At 47.7% G+C, this 17,107-nt stretch overlaps 8 protein-coding genes across 8 annotated transcripts; 4 read left to right on the top strand and 4 right to left on the bottom strand.

Annotated features, from left to right (window-relative positions):
• Positions 1–641: 641 nt before the first annotated feature.
• N7484_002869 (uncharacterized protein) lies at positions 642–1,952 on the top strand (the record flags this gene model as incomplete). Its single annotated transcript, XM_057113289.1, has 6 exons — positions 642–803; positions 869–928; positions 990–1,043; positions 1,108–1,124; positions 1,172–1,322; positions 1,377–1,952. The coding sequence occupies 6 exons, from the start codon at positions 642–644 to the stop codon at positions 1,950–1,952; spliced, it is 1,020 nt and encodes a 339-aa protein (XP_056973429.1).
• Positions 1,953–2,119: 167 nt separating this feature from the next.
• Positions 2,120–3,766, bottom strand: N7484_002870 (MFS transporter; the record flags this gene model as incomplete). The annotated part of the gene is made up of 2 exons (XM_057113290.1): positions 2,120–3,455; positions 3,513–3,766. The coding sequence occupies 2 exons, from the start codon at positions 3,764–3,766 to the stop codon at positions 2,120–2,122; spliced, it is 1,590 nt and encodes a 529-aa protein (XP_056973430.1).
• Positions 3,767–5,281: 1,515 nt separating this feature from the next.
• N7484_002871 (cytochrome b5-like heme/steroid binding domain-containing protein) lies at positions 5,282–5,710 on the bottom strand (the record flags this gene model as incomplete). Its single annotated transcript, XM_057113291.1, has 2 exons — positions 5,282–5,454; positions 5,566–5,710. 2 exons carry the CDS (start codon positions 5,708–5,710, stop codon positions 5,282–5,284), a joined length of 318 nt encoding a protein of 105 aa, XP_056973431.1.
• Positions 5,711–6,184: 474 nt separating this feature from the next.
• Positions 6,185–9,414, bottom strand: N7484_002872 (beta-glucosidase; the record flags this gene model as incomplete). Its single annotated transcript, XM_057113292.1, has 12 exons — positions 6,185–6,604; positions 6,653–6,704; positions 6,754–6,875; positions 6,935–7,050; positions 7,106–7,217; positions 7,272–8,240; positions 8,296–8,417; positions 8,495–8,518; positions 8,571–8,650; positions 8,704–8,843; positions 8,919–9,031; positions 9,087–9,414. The coding sequence occupies 12 exons, from the start codon at positions 9,412–9,414 to the stop codon at positions 6,185–6,187; spliced, it is 2,598 nt and encodes an 865-aa protein (XP_056973432.1).
• Positions 9,415–11,176: 1,762 nt separating this feature from the next.
• N7484_002873 (uncharacterized protein) lies at positions 11,177–11,777 on the top strand (the record flags this gene model as incomplete). Its single annotated transcript, XM_057113293.1, has 2 exons — positions 11,177–11,372; positions 11,479–11,777. The coding sequence occupies 2 exons, from the start codon at positions 11,177–11,179 to the stop codon at positions 11,775–11,777; spliced, it is 495 nt and encodes a 164-aa protein (XP_056973433.1).
• A 225-nt stretch (positions 11,778–12,002) lies between these two features.
• Positions 12,003–13,841, bottom strand: N7484_002874 (uncharacterized protein; the record flags this gene model as incomplete). Its single annotated transcript, XM_057113294.1, has 8 exons — positions 12,003–12,554; positions 12,613–12,725; positions 12,780–12,909; positions 12,964–13,065; positions 13,117–13,282; positions 13,339–13,533; positions 13,592–13,622; positions 13,673–13,841. The coding sequence occupies 8 exons, from the start codon at positions 13,839–13,841 to the stop codon at positions 12,003–12,005; spliced, it is 1,458 nt and encodes a 485-aa protein (XP_056973434.1).
• A 743-nt stretch (positions 13,842–14,584) lies between these two features.
• N7484_002875 (phytanoyl-CoA dioxygenase family protein) lies at positions 14,585–15,529 on the top strand (the record flags this gene model as incomplete). The annotated part of the gene is made up of 3 exons (XM_057113295.1): positions 14,585–14,933; positions 14,993–15,211; positions 15,273–15,529. 3 exons carry the CDS (start codon positions 14,585–14,587, stop codon positions 15,527–15,529), a joined length of 825 nt encoding a protein of 274 aa, XP_056973435.1.
• A 388-nt stretch (positions 15,530–15,917) lies between these two features.
• On the top strand, positions 15,918–16,612 carry N7484_002876 (HD domain-containing protein; the record flags this gene model as incomplete). Its single annotated transcript, XM_057113296.1, has 3 exons — positions 15,918–16,056; positions 16,110–16,323; positions 16,372–16,612. 3 exons carry the CDS (start codon positions 15,918–15,920, stop codon positions 16,610–16,612), a joined length of 594 nt encoding a protein of 197 aa, XP_056973436.1.
• Positions 16,613–17,107: the final 495 nt, after the last annotated feature.

Below are 17,107 nucleotides of genomic sequence, written 5' to 3' on the forward strand. Positions count from 1 at the left end.
TCGCCAATCATGTTCCATTCAGAGTAAGAACAGTCCAGAGCATCGTATTCAAGTCCTGATCGGTCCAATAACAGACCGTGCATAACAAACATAAGTGGGCATGTTCATAACTGCTGGACCCTTGCCATGTTCTCGGATTCATATCGGTTGTATAAAGTTCATCACCTTACCTGATCGGTCTGGTCCAGCCGGCGCGGTCTCCACCGTTGCAGTGCCACCGAAACTGTCAAGGCACAAATGCGGGGTTGGGCCAAGTTCGGTAAGTCGAAGCACGATTGGCACGGAGAGCGCCGAGACCCATCTTTGAGTCGATCATGGGGAAATCGTAGAGTGATTTGATGATCTCAGATCCCGAGGATATGGTTTGTGGGGTAGAGGTTATCGCTGAGAAGTGGAACGATGCCAAGATGACAGGGGTCTAGATAGCAGATAAGCGGGGTTCTCACATCTGTCCATAGCTTTCAATCCTTTTTGTTCATTGTTATCTAAGACGCTCGGAACTTCCATAAACCGACTTCATTCCTGAACGTCTTGTTAAGGTCGATTATCTGTGACTGCTCCTTGCCCGCTCCAAATTGCCTTGCGATCGATACTACCCCAACTGCCTCCGACTCGGAAACATGCACAATCAGGATTCCAATATGACAAGCCCGATAAACCTTCCGCTGGTGGATATTTCGAACCCTGACTACAATGCCGCCGGTAAAGCTATGTTAAACGCTGCAGTGAAATATGGCTTCCTATATATCGATAGCAGGACAACCGCTTTCACAAAAGCTGATGTAGAAAATGCCTTTGATCTGGTTAGTCATCCCTGAATAAAAAGCAAGATTGATAAGTTATCTTAGTAACTTCTAATACCGTACAGTCGAAAGAGTTCTTTGATCTGCCAATCTCAGAAAAAGCCCCTCACAAACGAGGACCAAATGTGGGTCATCAAGCTAATTCATCAATGAACACAAGTAGCAAGCTGATGCGATCAATCCTAGAATCTCGGCTGGGTCGGGATGCATGTCGAAACTCTGGATCCTGAACACCATAAGGTAGTAAACATTCTGTAACTCCGATCATTTCAAGCAAGACTAACCCGGGCATAACGTATCCTAGAGAGGCGATTTCAAAGAGTAGGTCATTCTATACGAATTCAAGTGGCATATCCTGATATCTGCAGGGCTCTCAACATTTCAGAAACGAAGAATGGAAAGATCGTTCAACCATTGCCACCATGCATCATGAACCGTGAGGAGGAGATTGCTCGTTTCTCGGATCTTTGCAATAAGACTTGTATCCAAATCTTGAATCTTCTTGCACATGGACTCGAGGTAAGAACCTATATCAATTGCCCGCTTACAGCCATTAACAAACCCACCTCCCAGATGCCGAAGGATTTCTTCACGTCCCGACACGACTCATCAAAGGGCTATACAGGGAACTCAGTCCGACTCCTCTATTATCCATCCAATATCCCAGGATACTGTCCAGGCAAAGATATCCGTGCAGGCGCACATTCTGATTACGGCAGTATCACCCTTCTATTCCAGCGTCCCGGTCAGCCGGGGCTAGAAATACAGACGCCGGAGGGTGAGTGGGCACCTGTGCCCGTATACCCTAATCAGGATGAGTACCCATTTCCTCCGATTTTGGTTAATATCGGGGATGCGTTGAGTTATTGGACCGATGGGCTTCTCAAGTCGACGGTGCATCGTGTTGTTTTTCCTGAAGGGGACGAGGGCGCAGATCGCTATAGTATTGCGTTCTTTTGTTCGCCTGTTGGGACTACGGAGCTTAGTTCTCTGCCCAGTGATGTTGTCACTGCGCATCGCGAGCGGGGAAAGGAGGATGGGAATACTACTGTTGGGTATGGAGGTGGTGCTAGTGAACTTAATGTTGGTGGGCGCAGACTTACTGCGGGTGAACACTTGCAGGCGAGACTAGCTGCGACTTACCTGTAGTGAGTGGACATCTAGGACAGTCAAACTTGGAAGATATGTGCGCAATTATGACATCTGAAAATTTTTATATTCTGTTCATTGACCCCCTTTGGTGTCTAGTATGTCCAACATGTGTATACATTATATTCAAACCGCTCGGATGCAACATTTAATCATCAATATCAAGATCAGTGAGGGTTATCCTCAGCCTGATCGAAGTGTTCACGTGCCCACGGGCTGCGAAGACGAATAGCCTCACCCTTGTAGAAGAAGATGAAAGGGATAGGAACCAACAAAATGGAAATGAATCCCAACAGACTCGAGGCCCACTCATAGTCCAGCTTCTCGTACATCTGCGTAGCGAACAAGGGGAATCCAGCACCGACAACATTGCGACACAGGATCACACCAGCAAGGGCAGAGGCAGAGTATGTCTGGTAGCTGTCGACGACGTAGTTCAGGATACTGAGGATAACAATGTAGATACCAGCACCGAAGAAGCCGGAGGCGATGATAGGGACGATCCAGTGCACGGACGCGTAGCTGGTCCATCCGAACCAGAACAGACTGATTGGAATCAGAATAGCGCCGCCGCGAGCCATCCACATCCGTGCTTCGGGGACGCCCTTGCCACCGTTCTCGGCGACGCGACGAAGGTAATAGCGCTCCTGAAGCGGGTACAGGCAGAATGCCACGACGGGACCGATAGCCATACCGAGGAAACACAGACCCTGCTGACCAACATTGAAGGGGTGGCCCTTCGGAGCACCAAAGACCAAGGGGAAAGCCTCATTGAAGAGGTAGACCAATCCGTACAAAAAGCCGTTGTAGATAGCAGAGAAGGTGGTGATAGGCTCAGAGAACAGGAAACGGATCGGGCGCGTCAGAGTGATAGCAAATAGCTCATGCAGACCCTTGCGCTCATGGGCATGGATATCATCGATAGACTCCGCAGTAGCCAAGTTCTCCTTCTTCATCTGCTTGCGCACCCGAGCGACCTTCTTCTGCAAGATGGCTGTGTGTCGAGTTTCGGGGATAGTGAGAACAAGGATCACCCAGATTCCGCCAGAAATAGCCATGAGCACCCAGAAGATCCATCGCCATCCCAGGTTGAGGCCGATGTAGCCTGACATGACCAGCGCTGTTGGGGGTCCGAAGGTACTGCTAAGACCGTATACGGCCATGGGGGCACCGCTGACATTCCGTTCCCATAGATCACTGATACTACCTCCAGTGTTTGTCAAGGGGGCTCCGCCTGCGCAGCCAGCAATGAAACGACAGACCAGGATTGTGCCAATGTTGGGCGCTAGGGCGAGTGGGAGCTGGAAGAGGAAGAGGAGGAACCATGATACGACGTATACTGGCTGGCGACCGAAGTACTCGGAAAGCGGGGCTAGCATAACGGGACCAATGGCGTAACCCAGAACGTATAGCGACAGCGCTAATGTCGTCACTTCAGCTGAGACTCCAAACTCATCTTGGATGCCTGTCGCACCCGATGAGATTCCACCTGCACACCAGCAACTGTAGAGTGTTAGTTAGGATATAACAGAGCAATGGGCTAGGGTCGAATTAACGTACGTGAACACATTCAGCATGCTAACAAAAATACTGATATACCATTTGCGCCATTTAGGCCAGTTGCGAGGATTATCATGGTCATTAGATGAATAGGTGAGAAGAATGGGCAGGGCCTCGTTGGGATTGGCCCTCGCTTTCGCGAAAGCTTGTTCTTCGTTCATGACAAGGGAGGACCCAGACTCCTGGAAAGCGTCGCTGACTTTCTCAATATCGCGGGTCTCACCGAGGTGAGGTTCTACCTCCGGTGATGCCATGACCAAGGACTATCACGATTATAGGTGGAGGGGAGAGAGGTCCTGTAGAGGTATGCAGGAGCAGAGCAGAAGCACGCGAGAAGAGGCAAGGGCAGGGGTTATAAAAAGTAGTGGCAAAAAACACAACCTTGGACCGAGCGAGCCACTGACGAACACTCCCCCGACCGGAGCCCTTCTCTGCCCCGGAGAACCCGCTTCTCCAAAAGAATTTCCCCGAACCTTTTCTTTTTTTTCACCGGGGCGGGGACTGGGATGGGTTTCGGCGGGTCGGCGGGTCGGCGTGCCGAGAAGCAGCATTAGAGCGCAAATGCTTGGTTAGAAGGTTGGATACGCTCCCCACTTTGTCAATCCCATCCGCTCTCGGTGAAGAGATTACTCATATGGTATGGGGGGATTCGCAAATTTTGTGTGTCATTTGAGAAATTAACGGCAGGTAATATCGGCGTTTGCTATCTCAGTGAGCCTGAAGGGCCGTGATTGTTCTACAGAAGATGTTTCAAGGTACCCTGGGAGCAAAACTTCCAAGCTTTTGAGGCTGGCCAAGCCACACCCTTAAAAAGCTTGGGTGTGTGCCCAGCAAACCCTAATCTGATCCAACAAGAAAATTTTAAACACAGCTTCTTCATATTTTATATATTCCATAATCAATGTTAGAAAATAACAATCACTCACCTTTGGAAGGTGAAACCGTCGGGACATGAAAATGAGAAATGCCGATCGCCCCCAACATTTCCAAGGCAACTCCATGGGGGAAATGTATGAGAACCCTCCCCACTGGGGGACTTCGGGGCTCCTCCGTTTGGGGAACTTGCCGCCTGAGGTGTCTTATTACATAACGGTCGAACCAGACTGTCACTGCACCCGAAAAAGGAAGGTAGCCATGATATCAAAGACTGGATCAGGGCTACGGACCATAAACGTGACTCTCATGATCAAAAACCCCAATACGCGTCGTAGGGGTTGTTGTCTCGTGAATTCTGGGTCTTCTGGGTCCGGGTAAATAGACCTCTCCATTTATCAGGCCCCGCACATGGGGACCCCAGCCAGTCTGATTCCAGATCAGAGCATTCTAGCCAGAATGTGTCACGAATAACTACAGTACCCATTCCAAGGTACAATGGTACAATTTATACATATACACAAGACCTTACAGGTCTGTTATGAACCGAGGGCCCATTACAAAGTAATGGGCTTCTTTAAACGTTCCTAAGCAGGCGTGACATCACCGACCTCGGGATGCCTTTGCGCGGCTGGAGGAGCTGCCCGACTCATCCGATCGGCACGTAGAAAAATAGGCCGATTCACCGATGACTTGAAATTCGTCGCACAGCAAATCGAAGCCATGGGAAAAATGGCTCTCGCTTCAAATTTTGAATAAATGCTAGTAGAATTCCAGGATTATACAGTTAAATTCCGAAATAGTGAAAATGATTAGCTGCCAGGTGCCTAATCAGTTGCCCGAAGCTGCACGTGAACAATATATACAACTCGCCTAACCGCCGAGAAAATTCGCGGTTAGGAATGATCGAAGAGTCCTGACATTGCTTTCTTCCACATTAGCTTCCTCCAAGAACCTGTCTTTTTGACAACACCAATACACAAAGCATCGCCTTCGCGGGCCATTGTTTGAGGCTTGTGGTACTTTAGGTATTTTTTGGTTGCATCCAAACCACCATGTTTCAGAAGCACTGAAGCAAAGCAGAAATTAGTAAAGAGGGCCGATTAGATCACGAGATAAAGAAAGGAAAGACCAGAAAATACGATAGAGGTTAGAGTACGCAAAGTCAAAGTAAGCATACCTTGTTTACCGCCTGGATGAGTGTCCATATATGTTGTCATGTCAAAGACCTTGCCATTAATAATCACCCATAAATCTCCATCTTTGTTGTGGTTTGCAACATCTTCTAATGTGTATAAATGCTGAGAATTGGAGTTGAAGTCCATCGTAGGTGGAAAAAGGGAATAAGCTGGCCAATGTTCCTGGCTAATGGGTTTGTCGGTCTTTATGTCGAAATCTTATTTTGTGTCGTTAAATATCGCTTATGATAATCCAGCGAGAGGTAACAATCTAGAGGGCAAAGGGCTGTTATTTGGCTATCCAAAAGTTGACCATGTGGCTTGGTGGGGTGCGGACCGAGGAGTCGCAGATGAGGGGTCCCTGTTGCTTCAGCCGAACCAAAGCTCTAGACTAGAGAGTAGCGTGAGAAATGGGAACAAAAGGAAAAGAAGAAAGAGTGCGCAAATTTTAGCGAATGTTTGATTGAAATCCCAAAACACATTGGCAAACAAGCAACTAATTGATTACAGGGATGGTCGTGTTCTCGTGTTCCACAAAGTTTGTCACACCTGAGGTGTCAGAAATACGGAAAGGATCTTATACATTTCCGTCCATCACAACACAGAGTTGCTCTTTATACCTCACTTAACACAAGTCAAGGTGACGTTGGTTGAAGTGTCAGCGTCGCTCCCTCCATGTTCCAGCAGCGCGAAAGTATAATCTCCAAGTTCCACTGTCCACTCATATTTCCGATCCAAAATTGGAAGAAATCGGTTTACCTCGAGGTCCATGGTAACTTTTCTTGACTGCCCAGCCGACAGGTACAGCCGAGTGAAAGCGACAAGCTGCTTCACAGGACGTACAATCGACGAGACGCGACCGAGAAGGTAAACCTGCGGCACGTAGCTTCCTGCAACATCACCGGAATTGGTAACCTCGACTGAAAATGTGATGTTTGACTTGCTTTTAAACTCCATCTCAGCATCATTCCTGTTATCAACCATAGAGCGGAAATTTGTCGTGGTGAAGTTCGTGTACGATAGCCCATAGCCAAAGGGGTACTACTCATATTAGTAGTCAATTCGATGTAAACCAAGAAAAAAGCTCACTAAAGCTTGGTACGGGATATCTGTATAATCTCGGGGGAAAGAGGGTTTATAGCTGGGGGAGTCAGCAGCCGATCGAACAAGGATTAAAATTTTTGTCTTACTTGTAAAAAGCAGGCAATGTTCCAGCATTATACGGAACGCTGATTGGAACTCTGCCACCCGGATTAATAGTGCCGAAGAGAATGTCTGAAATAGCCTGGCCACCAGATTGCCCAGGAAAAAACTGAAACTCGTCAGTTAAAGTGTATTAGACTTGACAACCTCGGAAGTGGCCCAACTTACCGTATTCAGCACTGCTGCAGACTTATTGTAATACTCTGGGACTGCAAAGGGACGACCTCCTTGTAAGATGAGGACGACAGGCTTCCCGATTGCATAGATTGCCTCGGCAAGCAAAGCTAGCTCAAAGGTTAACGATTTCCTATATCTGCATGTGGCCTGAAGTCAACATACTTTGATTTGAAGAAAATCCTAAAGTGGCTCGATCCCCAGACTCGCCATCACTGTTCCAATTAGCGCCAAGGGTAAGAACCACCAAATCGGATTTTCGAGCAATTTCGATTGCCTAATTGATGTTAACTTTTATTAATCGGCGAGTTGACCGGGAAGCATTGCTTACCTGATCGACAGCGTGAACAGGATCTACCAGATTCCAAAATAGCGAGACCTGGGCATTGAGTGAGTTGACATTTTCATATTTTTGAACGTAATTCCAGGCTTGGTATTCCAGTCTGATGTGGTGCTTGGCTCCTTTCTTAAAACGAAAAGCTGCGGAGCCTGGTGGTGCGATTGTTGAGTTAACCGAAGTATAGGAAATGCCGGGGATATCTGAGAGAACATTGCCAGCGGTGGTAGGCTCAACATTAACATGGAGCTCTCCATCAATAAAAAGCTTAGCAGAGGTATTAGCATAGACCGCGACTCCAAACCATCCGTCAGTCGCGATGTCTACGGGTATCGCAACATCGCCCTCCCAGATAGCACTAAAATTATTAGAGGGAAGACCATCGGGTGGATAAAGGCCCCAGTCAAGACTTGGAGTCTCCAGTTTCTGTACTCTCGCATCGGTAAAATTTGTATCGGCAAAATAGGTGGCCGTTAGCCCCCCGGAGGTCCCGTTCGCAGAAAGCAAATAGGGCGGTATGTTGTACTGTCCATTGTAGCTCCAAGAATTGGCTCCCCAGCTAGTGAGTAATGTTGTGTCCGGGAAATTGCTTGCGAGGTGTTCTGTAATACCCTGACGGATTGTGCTGGCATTTTTGACCGGATAGCCCCCGAATTGGCCCGAATAATCACCATAATTGAATGTATCACTGAAAGGCCCTATCAATGCAATCGTGCCGATGTTCTGCTTATCGGGTTGCAAAGGAAGCGTGGAGTTATTGTTCTCGAGAAGCACAATACTCTTTTGGGCTGCCTCCAATGTAAGGGGAACATGAGATTCGGTGATTGCTTGTGAATCAACATCATCTGCAATATATGGGTCTTCAAAGAGATTCAAATCGTACTTGACACCTAGGACGCGTTTTGCCAGTGATTGTAAATCCGATAATGCGATTGTGCCATTAGCGACTAGATCTAAAGTTGCCTAGATGTCTCCAGTCAGCTGCATGAGCAAGCAATTCGGGAATGGGGATACAGACATTCACGTAGTCGCTTAATGGAAAATCGTAATATTGGATGATTCCACCCGCGTTGTGCCATTGAGCGATCGTATCCGCGACAGAGCTAGTGACAAGATGTGTGTATAAAAGTTCCGAGATTCCTGATAAACATTCCTCGTCAGGCCTTCTGCAGTGTGAAGATTTGCATAACACATATTCGTGTGGAAAGTTGACTCACCTGTGTCGTCAGCGGTAACGAAGCCTGTGAATTCATTAATTCTGCGATCCGTTGAGAGTAATTACAACTTACGTACCATCATATCCCCAATCTTCCAAAGCCTGGTACAGGAGAGGGTTGACCGAACAAGGGACATCATCAAACTCGCTATATGCCCTTTGGAAACTGTCAGAACTCTGTTACAAATTTTGACTTGGCTAGTGACCTACATCATCACACCTTTGACTCCACCTAAATCCACAGCCGCCTTAAAGGGGACAAGCATCTCTTGGAGGACCTCGCGCGTTCCGTATCCCATGAAGGGCGCCGCATTATGACCCCCTTGAGGGCTCCCATGGGCCGCGAAATGCTGTACACAGCGAATTCAGCTGAGCTCAAAACAAGAGAAGAAGAGAACGGGCAGTGAAAAAGCGATCGCACAAACCTTCATTACAGGAATGACTGCATCTGAATCCGACCAAGTGCTATTCTTCGATAAACCGGAGGCAAATGCAACACCCATATGAGAGGTAAGAACCATATCCTCACCCCAATCCTCTGTTTGATTTAACGTCTAGATTCCATTAATTCGAAGGGGAAAATCATTACTTACCTTGTACTCGACCCCAGCGCGGCTCCTTTGCAAGATCAAGCACTGGCGCGAAGCAAGCATGGATTCCGATTGATCGTGCCTCGGTAGCAATGGCTCGCCCAACTCGATGTACGAGGTTGGTGTCAAATGATGCCGCCATGCCAATCACTTGAGGGAACATCGATTGCTTAAACGACCCCACACCGTGAAGGCATTCTCCCGTTTGCATGAATGGTATATTGATACGCGATTTTTTAGCGTTTAGCTTCTGGAGGTCGTTGTACTGTGATTTGTTGGTGGGATACCAGTCATGCATTATACCGATGGGTGCTCCTGGAGCTGGCTGCATTGCCTGATCTGTAATTCTTGGTGAGCCATGGTATGTTTACCACACTGCCCCAATTCATGGGTAATTTATTACCGTAGAGGGCATTATCCGAGTTGGGTCCAATTATGTTATCGGCGAACATGAGATGCATTTGAAGAACTATTCTGAATGCATTAATAATGATAGTATAAGTGCAAGGGAAAAATGAAAGGTCCATGAAGCATACCCAGTTCTGGAATGGTCATATTCGCCACGAGGTTATCCAGAAATGCCGACTTTTTCGGGTCCCAGGACGGACCGTCCGTCGAGCGATGCTGAAGATCATCGGATTGAATACTCGCGAAGGCTTCGACGTATTGTATACGAAAAGATAAACATTGCAATAAAAGGACAATAACCCGGTGTGCGGACCTAAGCATAACCATGATAGCTGCTTCCTTGACCGTTCCTCGAGTATGGCATACAATCTAGAATGAAAAGGTATCGTTAAAATAGATTGTAGATGAAAAATAAGAATGAAGTTTATTTAAATAATCATAAGTTCTGTATTAGCCTAAATCAGGGCGTTGTTGTCGGTGTGTAGTGGGGTTGATATCACCAAAATGCTAGCTTGGAGTAACCGTGGTATCTGGAATCGGTATTTCTCCGTAGCTAGCTGACTATCATATCATTGACTCAATCTATCGCTGAATTTGGAATTGATCTGCGAGACGAACAGCAAAAGTGACATTGGCTGCGGGGAAGTAAAGCGGGGATTCTCGGTATATGTTCTGCTTCACGTAGACGTAAGAATGCCTGGACGAAAACCCCCGGATTGAAGAAAGAAACGACGAAATCAAAGCCCATTGATCAATATGCTATGTACCACATAAGCCTTTCCTGCCTACTAAGGGTATTATCAAAGCTCTCTGGACAGATGGAGTATCCCCCCTCTTTAGTAGCAATCAGCACTTTGACATCTACTTTGGCCTCTTCCACGAGGCATCAAACGATGTCTGCCTCCCCACCACAAGCAGCAGCAGCTCAGGCAATTATGATACTCGTCATTCTTGAATAAATATTAAACTCTGCTTCAGCCTGCTCAACGAGTATCTCACGATATTGAACTCTCCACCAAGAGCAGCAGCAGAGAACGCACTGACATGTGCATCCAATTTGAGTGCGAGGCCCATATTTGCCTTGGATGTAGGGCATAGTAATACTACGAATAATTTCGGTATGTTCGGTTGCCTTGAAATGAGAGTTGTTTGCACTGTAGTCAAATGATGTCCCAAGCACCAGTACCTTCATGCGCCTATCATCAAATACTTTTCTCTTCCCTTCTTATCACACGAATTAATTTCTCTCTTCCAATTTTTCTCTCTTCCAATTTTTCTCTCTTCCAAAAGGCTTTTTTGCTTTCCAAAATGTTTCTCAGGTTGAAAAAACAGGCACAATATGGCCACTTTTCTTTCGATCACTTCGCTCTCATTTGCCATCCCTCCCGTCCCCTACTGAACTCGCATCGCGGTACTAATTTAAACCCAAGACCTTTGGAGTGATGACACCTCGGAGACATGCCAAGAACAGTGGGAACGTCTAGTCTGGCAATACCAGAAGTTGACACTCATTGAGCGTTGGGTACGTCCTAGATCCTGGTTCCGATTAGCCCCTAGAGGCGATTGACCAAAGTGCTCCATAGCCATATAAATACCGCGCAAAATCTGAATCGTCCCCTTTTGAAGTGAGCGGGGCAGACATTCAGCGTATTTTCGTCAACAACCAAACAAACACCGAGCGCAACATGACCGTAAACAACTTCTACGATCTGCAGACCATATGTCTACGCACATGCTACGATCCACGTTTCGAGGAGAAATACCAAAAACTTCTAGAAGCATCCGGAGCTTCTGTCTTAGACTACATTCGGGTCCTGGATGATTCCACGCGCTATGATATCGAGAATAGAAGCAAGAACTTCTGGCGCCAAGTTTTGATCCGTATGCCTGGGATCACAGACTTTTCTGGGGTTCACGATTTGGATGGAACTGGGCAGAACCTGTACTATAAATCAGGACAACGATGATTATTTGATCGGGAAAGCAGAAGAACAGTGCGACGAAGTCCGAGAGCTTGCCTTGGCGGGATTGAGAGTTCAAGCTGGCATCTACCTCCTGGATAAGGACTCCATCAAGTCCGGGGTCATCACAGTCCTCTGGCTCGACGAGCACGGGGATCTGGCCTGGGAAAGCCGACTGGACCCGTTGATCTGCGATTTGGAAGATTTAGCCGTTGCTATGGAGGCGCAGCCAATTAACTTGGTTGACATCACCGATTGTGACGGAAGACTCGTCCCGTGGGTTATGGATCAAGAAGACGAGGGGTGCTCCTCGGCGGAGAGTTAAATCAAGTAAAATTGTATTGTTCCCCCACTGTCTGGGAATAAAATGAGATAATGACATGTGGGAAACAGGCCATATCGGCGCTTGAAATCAAAGACTCATTAACATTACTTTTGCAACTAAGTTTCAACATTCAGAGATGTCCCCAAATTAAGAATTAGGCGGTGGACCTCGTCTGCTTTTCTTTAACGAGCGCAAAAAGACATCATAGTCGTGAGGGCTGGACTCTCAACCACGCTGGTTGATTACGAGAGCCTCACCATACTCGCTGACGTCGTAACCATTCTCCTCCAAGTAGGCCTTGAAGCGGGCATCCTCGGTTTCAAGCTCGCGAGACATGTCAGGGATCAAGAACCACGAAACAAGTCCTCCAACCATGGTGAAAGCAGCTCCAATAAGGAAGACTGCCTGTTGACCCTTTTCAGTGGAAGAAAAGCAGTTCTGAATGGGAGTGAAAACCTGGGTTCCGATAGAAGCTCCTGCTTTTCCGAACGCAGCTGCGAAGCCGAGGAAGTGGCCGCGCAGGGGTGTGGGGAAGGACTCCGAGGCGCACAGGAATGTAGCAACGCCAGGGCCCATCTCACCGAGGGCTTGGAAAATGCCGTACATGACGACGAACAGGGGGAAGACGGTTTGGATAGGGCCAAGAGCGCCACCCAGAATGAATCCCCAGATACCCCAGAGGAAGAATCCCAACGTCATGGTCTGCTTACGGCCAATGCGGTCCATCAGCAATCCACCGATGATGCATCCTGGCAGGTAGAAACAGTTGATCACGGTCTAGATATGATTTTTTAGTTTTTATTTCAACGGAGTTCATGATTGCGCCATAACGTACGCCATAACCGATGTTCTGAGTGGTTGTGTTGTTGGTCATCAACTGTTCAATGATTGTCGAGGAGAACAGACCGAACGGGTAGGTGACAAAGTCATAGCAGAACCAGGCCAGGGCTAAAAAGGCAAATCAGCTGTAGCACTTCCAGCATGGTGAAGAACAGGACGTACAAGTTCCAAGCATGGGTTTCCAGTAGCGTTTGATGACCAGAAGATACGGGTAGCGGGACTTGATGGCATGCTTCTTGTACTGGGTAGAGTTGATCATTCGAACTCGGAAGAAGCAAATAACAACGGGCAGCTGTTTTAGTTAATAATTATAAGCTCTTGAAGGATAGAAAATTTCACAACTGACCACGAAGCCTAGACCAAAGCAAATTCGCCAGACTCCTTCAGAAGAGCGCTGACCGTAGCAGGCAAGGACAATCACAGCGACCACACCCGCCACAACGAAGCCCTGAATGACAGTTAGAAGTGATTCCAATGATTGAAATCCTCGCACACGTACCAGATCAATGGCGAAATCAGTGGTAGCCGCGACCAGGATTCCTCGTCTTTTGCGAAGCTTATCAGTCTCATCAGCGGCCTCGGTGGCGCTTGTAGCACAGACGGGGTATTCTCCTCCAGCACCAAATCCAGCACAGCCGCGTGCCACGATCATCATCCAGAACATCCTGTAAAATTGATATCAACTTGCCATATTTTCAGACGTTGGACAAGGGGGTTGTACCCCAACTGCGTGGTGCCGTGAGCGGCAGTCGCCAGGATCACACCAAGAACCAGAAACAAGGTGGCCGCGATGATACCGGTGCGGCGACCCAGGCGGTCGATCAGAACACCGAAGAAGAGCATGCCGAAGATCTCTCCAATGAGGTAAGAGTTGGACAGACGCGCCTTGATGGTCGAGGACATTCCAGACTTGTAACTATAATCCACCGTATTAGCTTCTCAATTGCCGTTTGGGGGCATATTGTGATACGAACAGGCTAGAGAAAAGAGGCTCCATGTAGCCGACTGCGGTGGTATTAGCATTTGTGAGCCAATGGGGTTCGCCGATGACATACTGATCTGGGCATTGTAGCCATCGCTGAAAAGAGCCAATCCAGCGACCAAAACATTCAGAACTCCAGAGGACTTCTTTTTGGTCTCGCGCTCCTCTAGGTCCCAGGTGTCATTCTGAATCTCATTCTTGTCCTTGATCTTCATGATCGAGTCAGCGGGAGAGTTCTCCATGATGTTGACAAATGTGATAGATTTGTTGATTCGGCAGTTGGAGAATTCTTGATGGCCGAATCAAGGGCGCGAATACGAAGTGAAGAAAATGGAGAGCTGAAGAACCAAAGAGAGGGGGGAGAAGATAAAATGGAAATGGAAGAAGTCTTAATAGCTGAACTCTGCCTACTCTCATCTCATGTTTCCCACTGGTTCCTGTATCTGTTCCACATGCCATTTACCCATTCTAGTTATCGGTGCAAGTTTGATGTGAGTTTTTTCTGATTGGATACCCAATGACAATCTTCCTTCCAGGCACATGTAGATGTAGTCACTACGGTCGGTACGAAGTGCGGTGTTGAGAAGTGACAGGAAGGTCCGAGCTTGACGGATACTACGTGCCTCTTCGTGCCTTGTGGCAGGGCACCAATCAAACACGTGCGGGTGGGGCCGCGGCCAGCTCCTATCGTCCAATCAACGTGATCAGGCCGTACATGTGCGATAAGTGACCCTATTGTTCCCTGCAACATCGAATCTAGGTCCATGTGGATTAAGCGCCCCGTACAAAGGTGGACCTCAATTTCGGTACGAAGCGCGGTGCTGCACTATGACTATGGGTCTGTTCAACACATGTCTGAGCAACAGCCGCCACTGATGACCCGCGATGTATATAATCGCGTGTAATCCGTCTTCGTTGCCAATACTTTTCGCACGTTTTACTTTCTCTACCTTCGTTCCATCCATTGGAAGATCAATCAGTCACCATGGATAACTTCAATTACCCTCTGACCCCTGAGCAGCTTCAGAGCTTCCAAGAGAATGGATATCTGCTTGTCCGCGGCTTCTTCACCAATTCCGAGGCCAAGACACTCCAGCAGTGGGCGCAGGAAGTGCATGATTTGCCACGCACTGCTGACGTTCCTTGGATGCCTTACGAAGAGGTCAATGGCAAGGGGGATCGTGTGTTGTGTCGCACGGAGAACTTTGCGAACTCCCACGCTGGTTTCGACAGCTTCTTGCGCGGAGAGCGGGCTACTAGCATGTTACAGCAGCTGGCCGGTGAAGAAATGCTTCTTTTCAAGGAGAAGATCAACTACAAGCTTGCCGGAAGTGGTAGGCGTACCATTGAGGACGTGTTGAATCAAGAGAATGATTACCTAACAGTGCCACAGGTGGCTTTGACCCCCACATCGATGCTAACGCGTACACCCACGTGAAAAACATCAAGCATCTCACAATTCTCGCCGCTGTCGATGAAATGACATCCGAGAATGGAGGTCTCGAAGTTGTCAACGGCAGCCACCGCATGCAGATTCCTCTGGGAAGTGATCGCTGCATCGAACCCGAATGGGTGCAAAGCAATCCCTGGGTTTCATGCGACTTATTGCCTGGTAAGTAACAGGGGTTGGAGAGATCGCCACTCACATACTATGAGTCTAACGTTCGAAATAGGCGATATCCTGGTTTTTGGCTCTTACTTGGCTCACCGCAGTGGTGCCAACACTAGTACCAAGGATCGACGGGCTATCTATGCTACTTACAACTGCGCGGCGGAGGGAAACCTCCACGATCAGTACTATGCTGATAGACGGAATCTCTGGCCCGCGACGCACATGCGGAAAGAGGGTGTTGATTACGAGGAGGGCCGCGTGCGTTATGCTTTCGGCTCACCGATGTTGACAGTGGAGCCGAATGGGGCTTTGGCTTGAAGATAGGTGCATTGTAAAAAGAAGAGTAAAAAACCACGTTTTATATGAGGCAGTGATAGGCTCTGAATACCACACTGAACCTTGAAAATGAATGTAGGAATATAATTAATTATTTTTGATATAAATTAGACTGGAAAGGAGGGAGTAATAAGCGGATTGCGGTGGACACGAGACACCACTCGTAGGACTTCAATATCGCTGAATCATGTGAATAAGCCGGGAACCAGCGGTTCAGTGGCGTCTATTATTGATTTAAAGTTTTTTACGCTATGAAAGGGCATGCTGGGCAAGTCGGCGCGAATTCCGTGAAAATATTTAAAGGTTCTCCATCCCCCACCTCGAACTTCGTTTCTCTTCTTACCCCTACTGAATAAGTTACTCCGCCGCGATGGACTCAACTTCCCCATCCGCAAAGGCCGAAGCCCTGATCGCTTCACTCGAGCAATACGGACAAGGAGATTACATTGGCGAATCCATCAGCCAGTTAGAGCACTGTTTGCAGGCAGCGAACCAGGCCCGCGAAGCAGGTGAGATTCCAACACCACGCTTTTCCAAAACCGCCGCTAACCCGTGAAAATAGAAGCGCGAGATGAACTGGTAATTGCAGCCTTACTCCATGACATCGGTCAAATCATTCCCCTGGAATCGACCAAAGAAGTCCGCATGAATCTCCGCGAAAGCAGCGAGAATGTCGGCCGCGTTGGTCACGAGGCCATCGGTGCCGCCTACTTGAAATCCTTGGGATTCAGCGAAACAGTATGCCGGCTAGTTAATAGCCATGTTGCTGCGAAGCGGTAAGTCAATCGCAAGGTCAATCATTACAAATACTTATATGCGAACAGATATCTTACGGCTGTGAATCGTGAGTACTATGATTCTTTGTCCTCTGCATCACAGAAGTCCTTGGCTTTCCAGGGTGGTCCGTTTCAAGGGGGTGAGCTACAAGAGTTTGAGGAGAATCCTTTGAAGGATGAGATGGTTTCAATGCGTTTGTGGGATGATCGGGCTAAGCTGGTCGGAGTTGAGGCCTCTACACCTCGTGCTAGCGCTTATTTGGATATGCTTATTAGCCACCTGTCCTAGTGAAATGCCATTGCAATAGTTATTTCGCGAAGAATATTGGGACCTTGATTTGTATGTATCATATTGATGCTATCAGAGATTGTTTCCCGGCTCGACACGCATTAGTGGAGCATTTGGTATTCTGTAATTTCCTCGAGAAGCTCGGTCTTTGAGGCTATGCGTGTGAAAATATCAAAATATATGAAGAGAGCTTCAAAACAATTGAGTATGTGGTAAATTGGAATTGAATCCGAGTGCTACTAACTCTCTAAGCAGTTAGAAGATACCTTATAAAAAGCCTCACTAGCATTGGCAAATTTCAGCCAAAGGTTCTTTACCATATGACAAATTCTACATTTGGTAAATAAATGAAATAATGACATATTTGGATTCAGCGGAGATCCAACGAGCTTTTCCGCTTTTCGGAAAACCAGATATCAATCCCAAGGGGCCCCAAGATCGCAGTCATAGTGGTGTCTGGGCGGTATGCCATTGGGCGATGATTCCCGGTCTACT

The sequence above is a fragment of the Penicillium longicatenatum genome (genome assembly GCF_028827895.1).
Source record: "Penicillium longicatenatum strain IBT 33135 chromosome Unknown contig_2_segment0_segment0, whole genome shotgun sequence".
In the NCBI taxonomy this organism is placed as follows: domain Eukaryota; kingdom Fungi; phylum Ascomycota; class Eurotiomycetes; order Eurotiales; family Aspergillaceae; genus Penicillium; species Penicillium longicatenatum.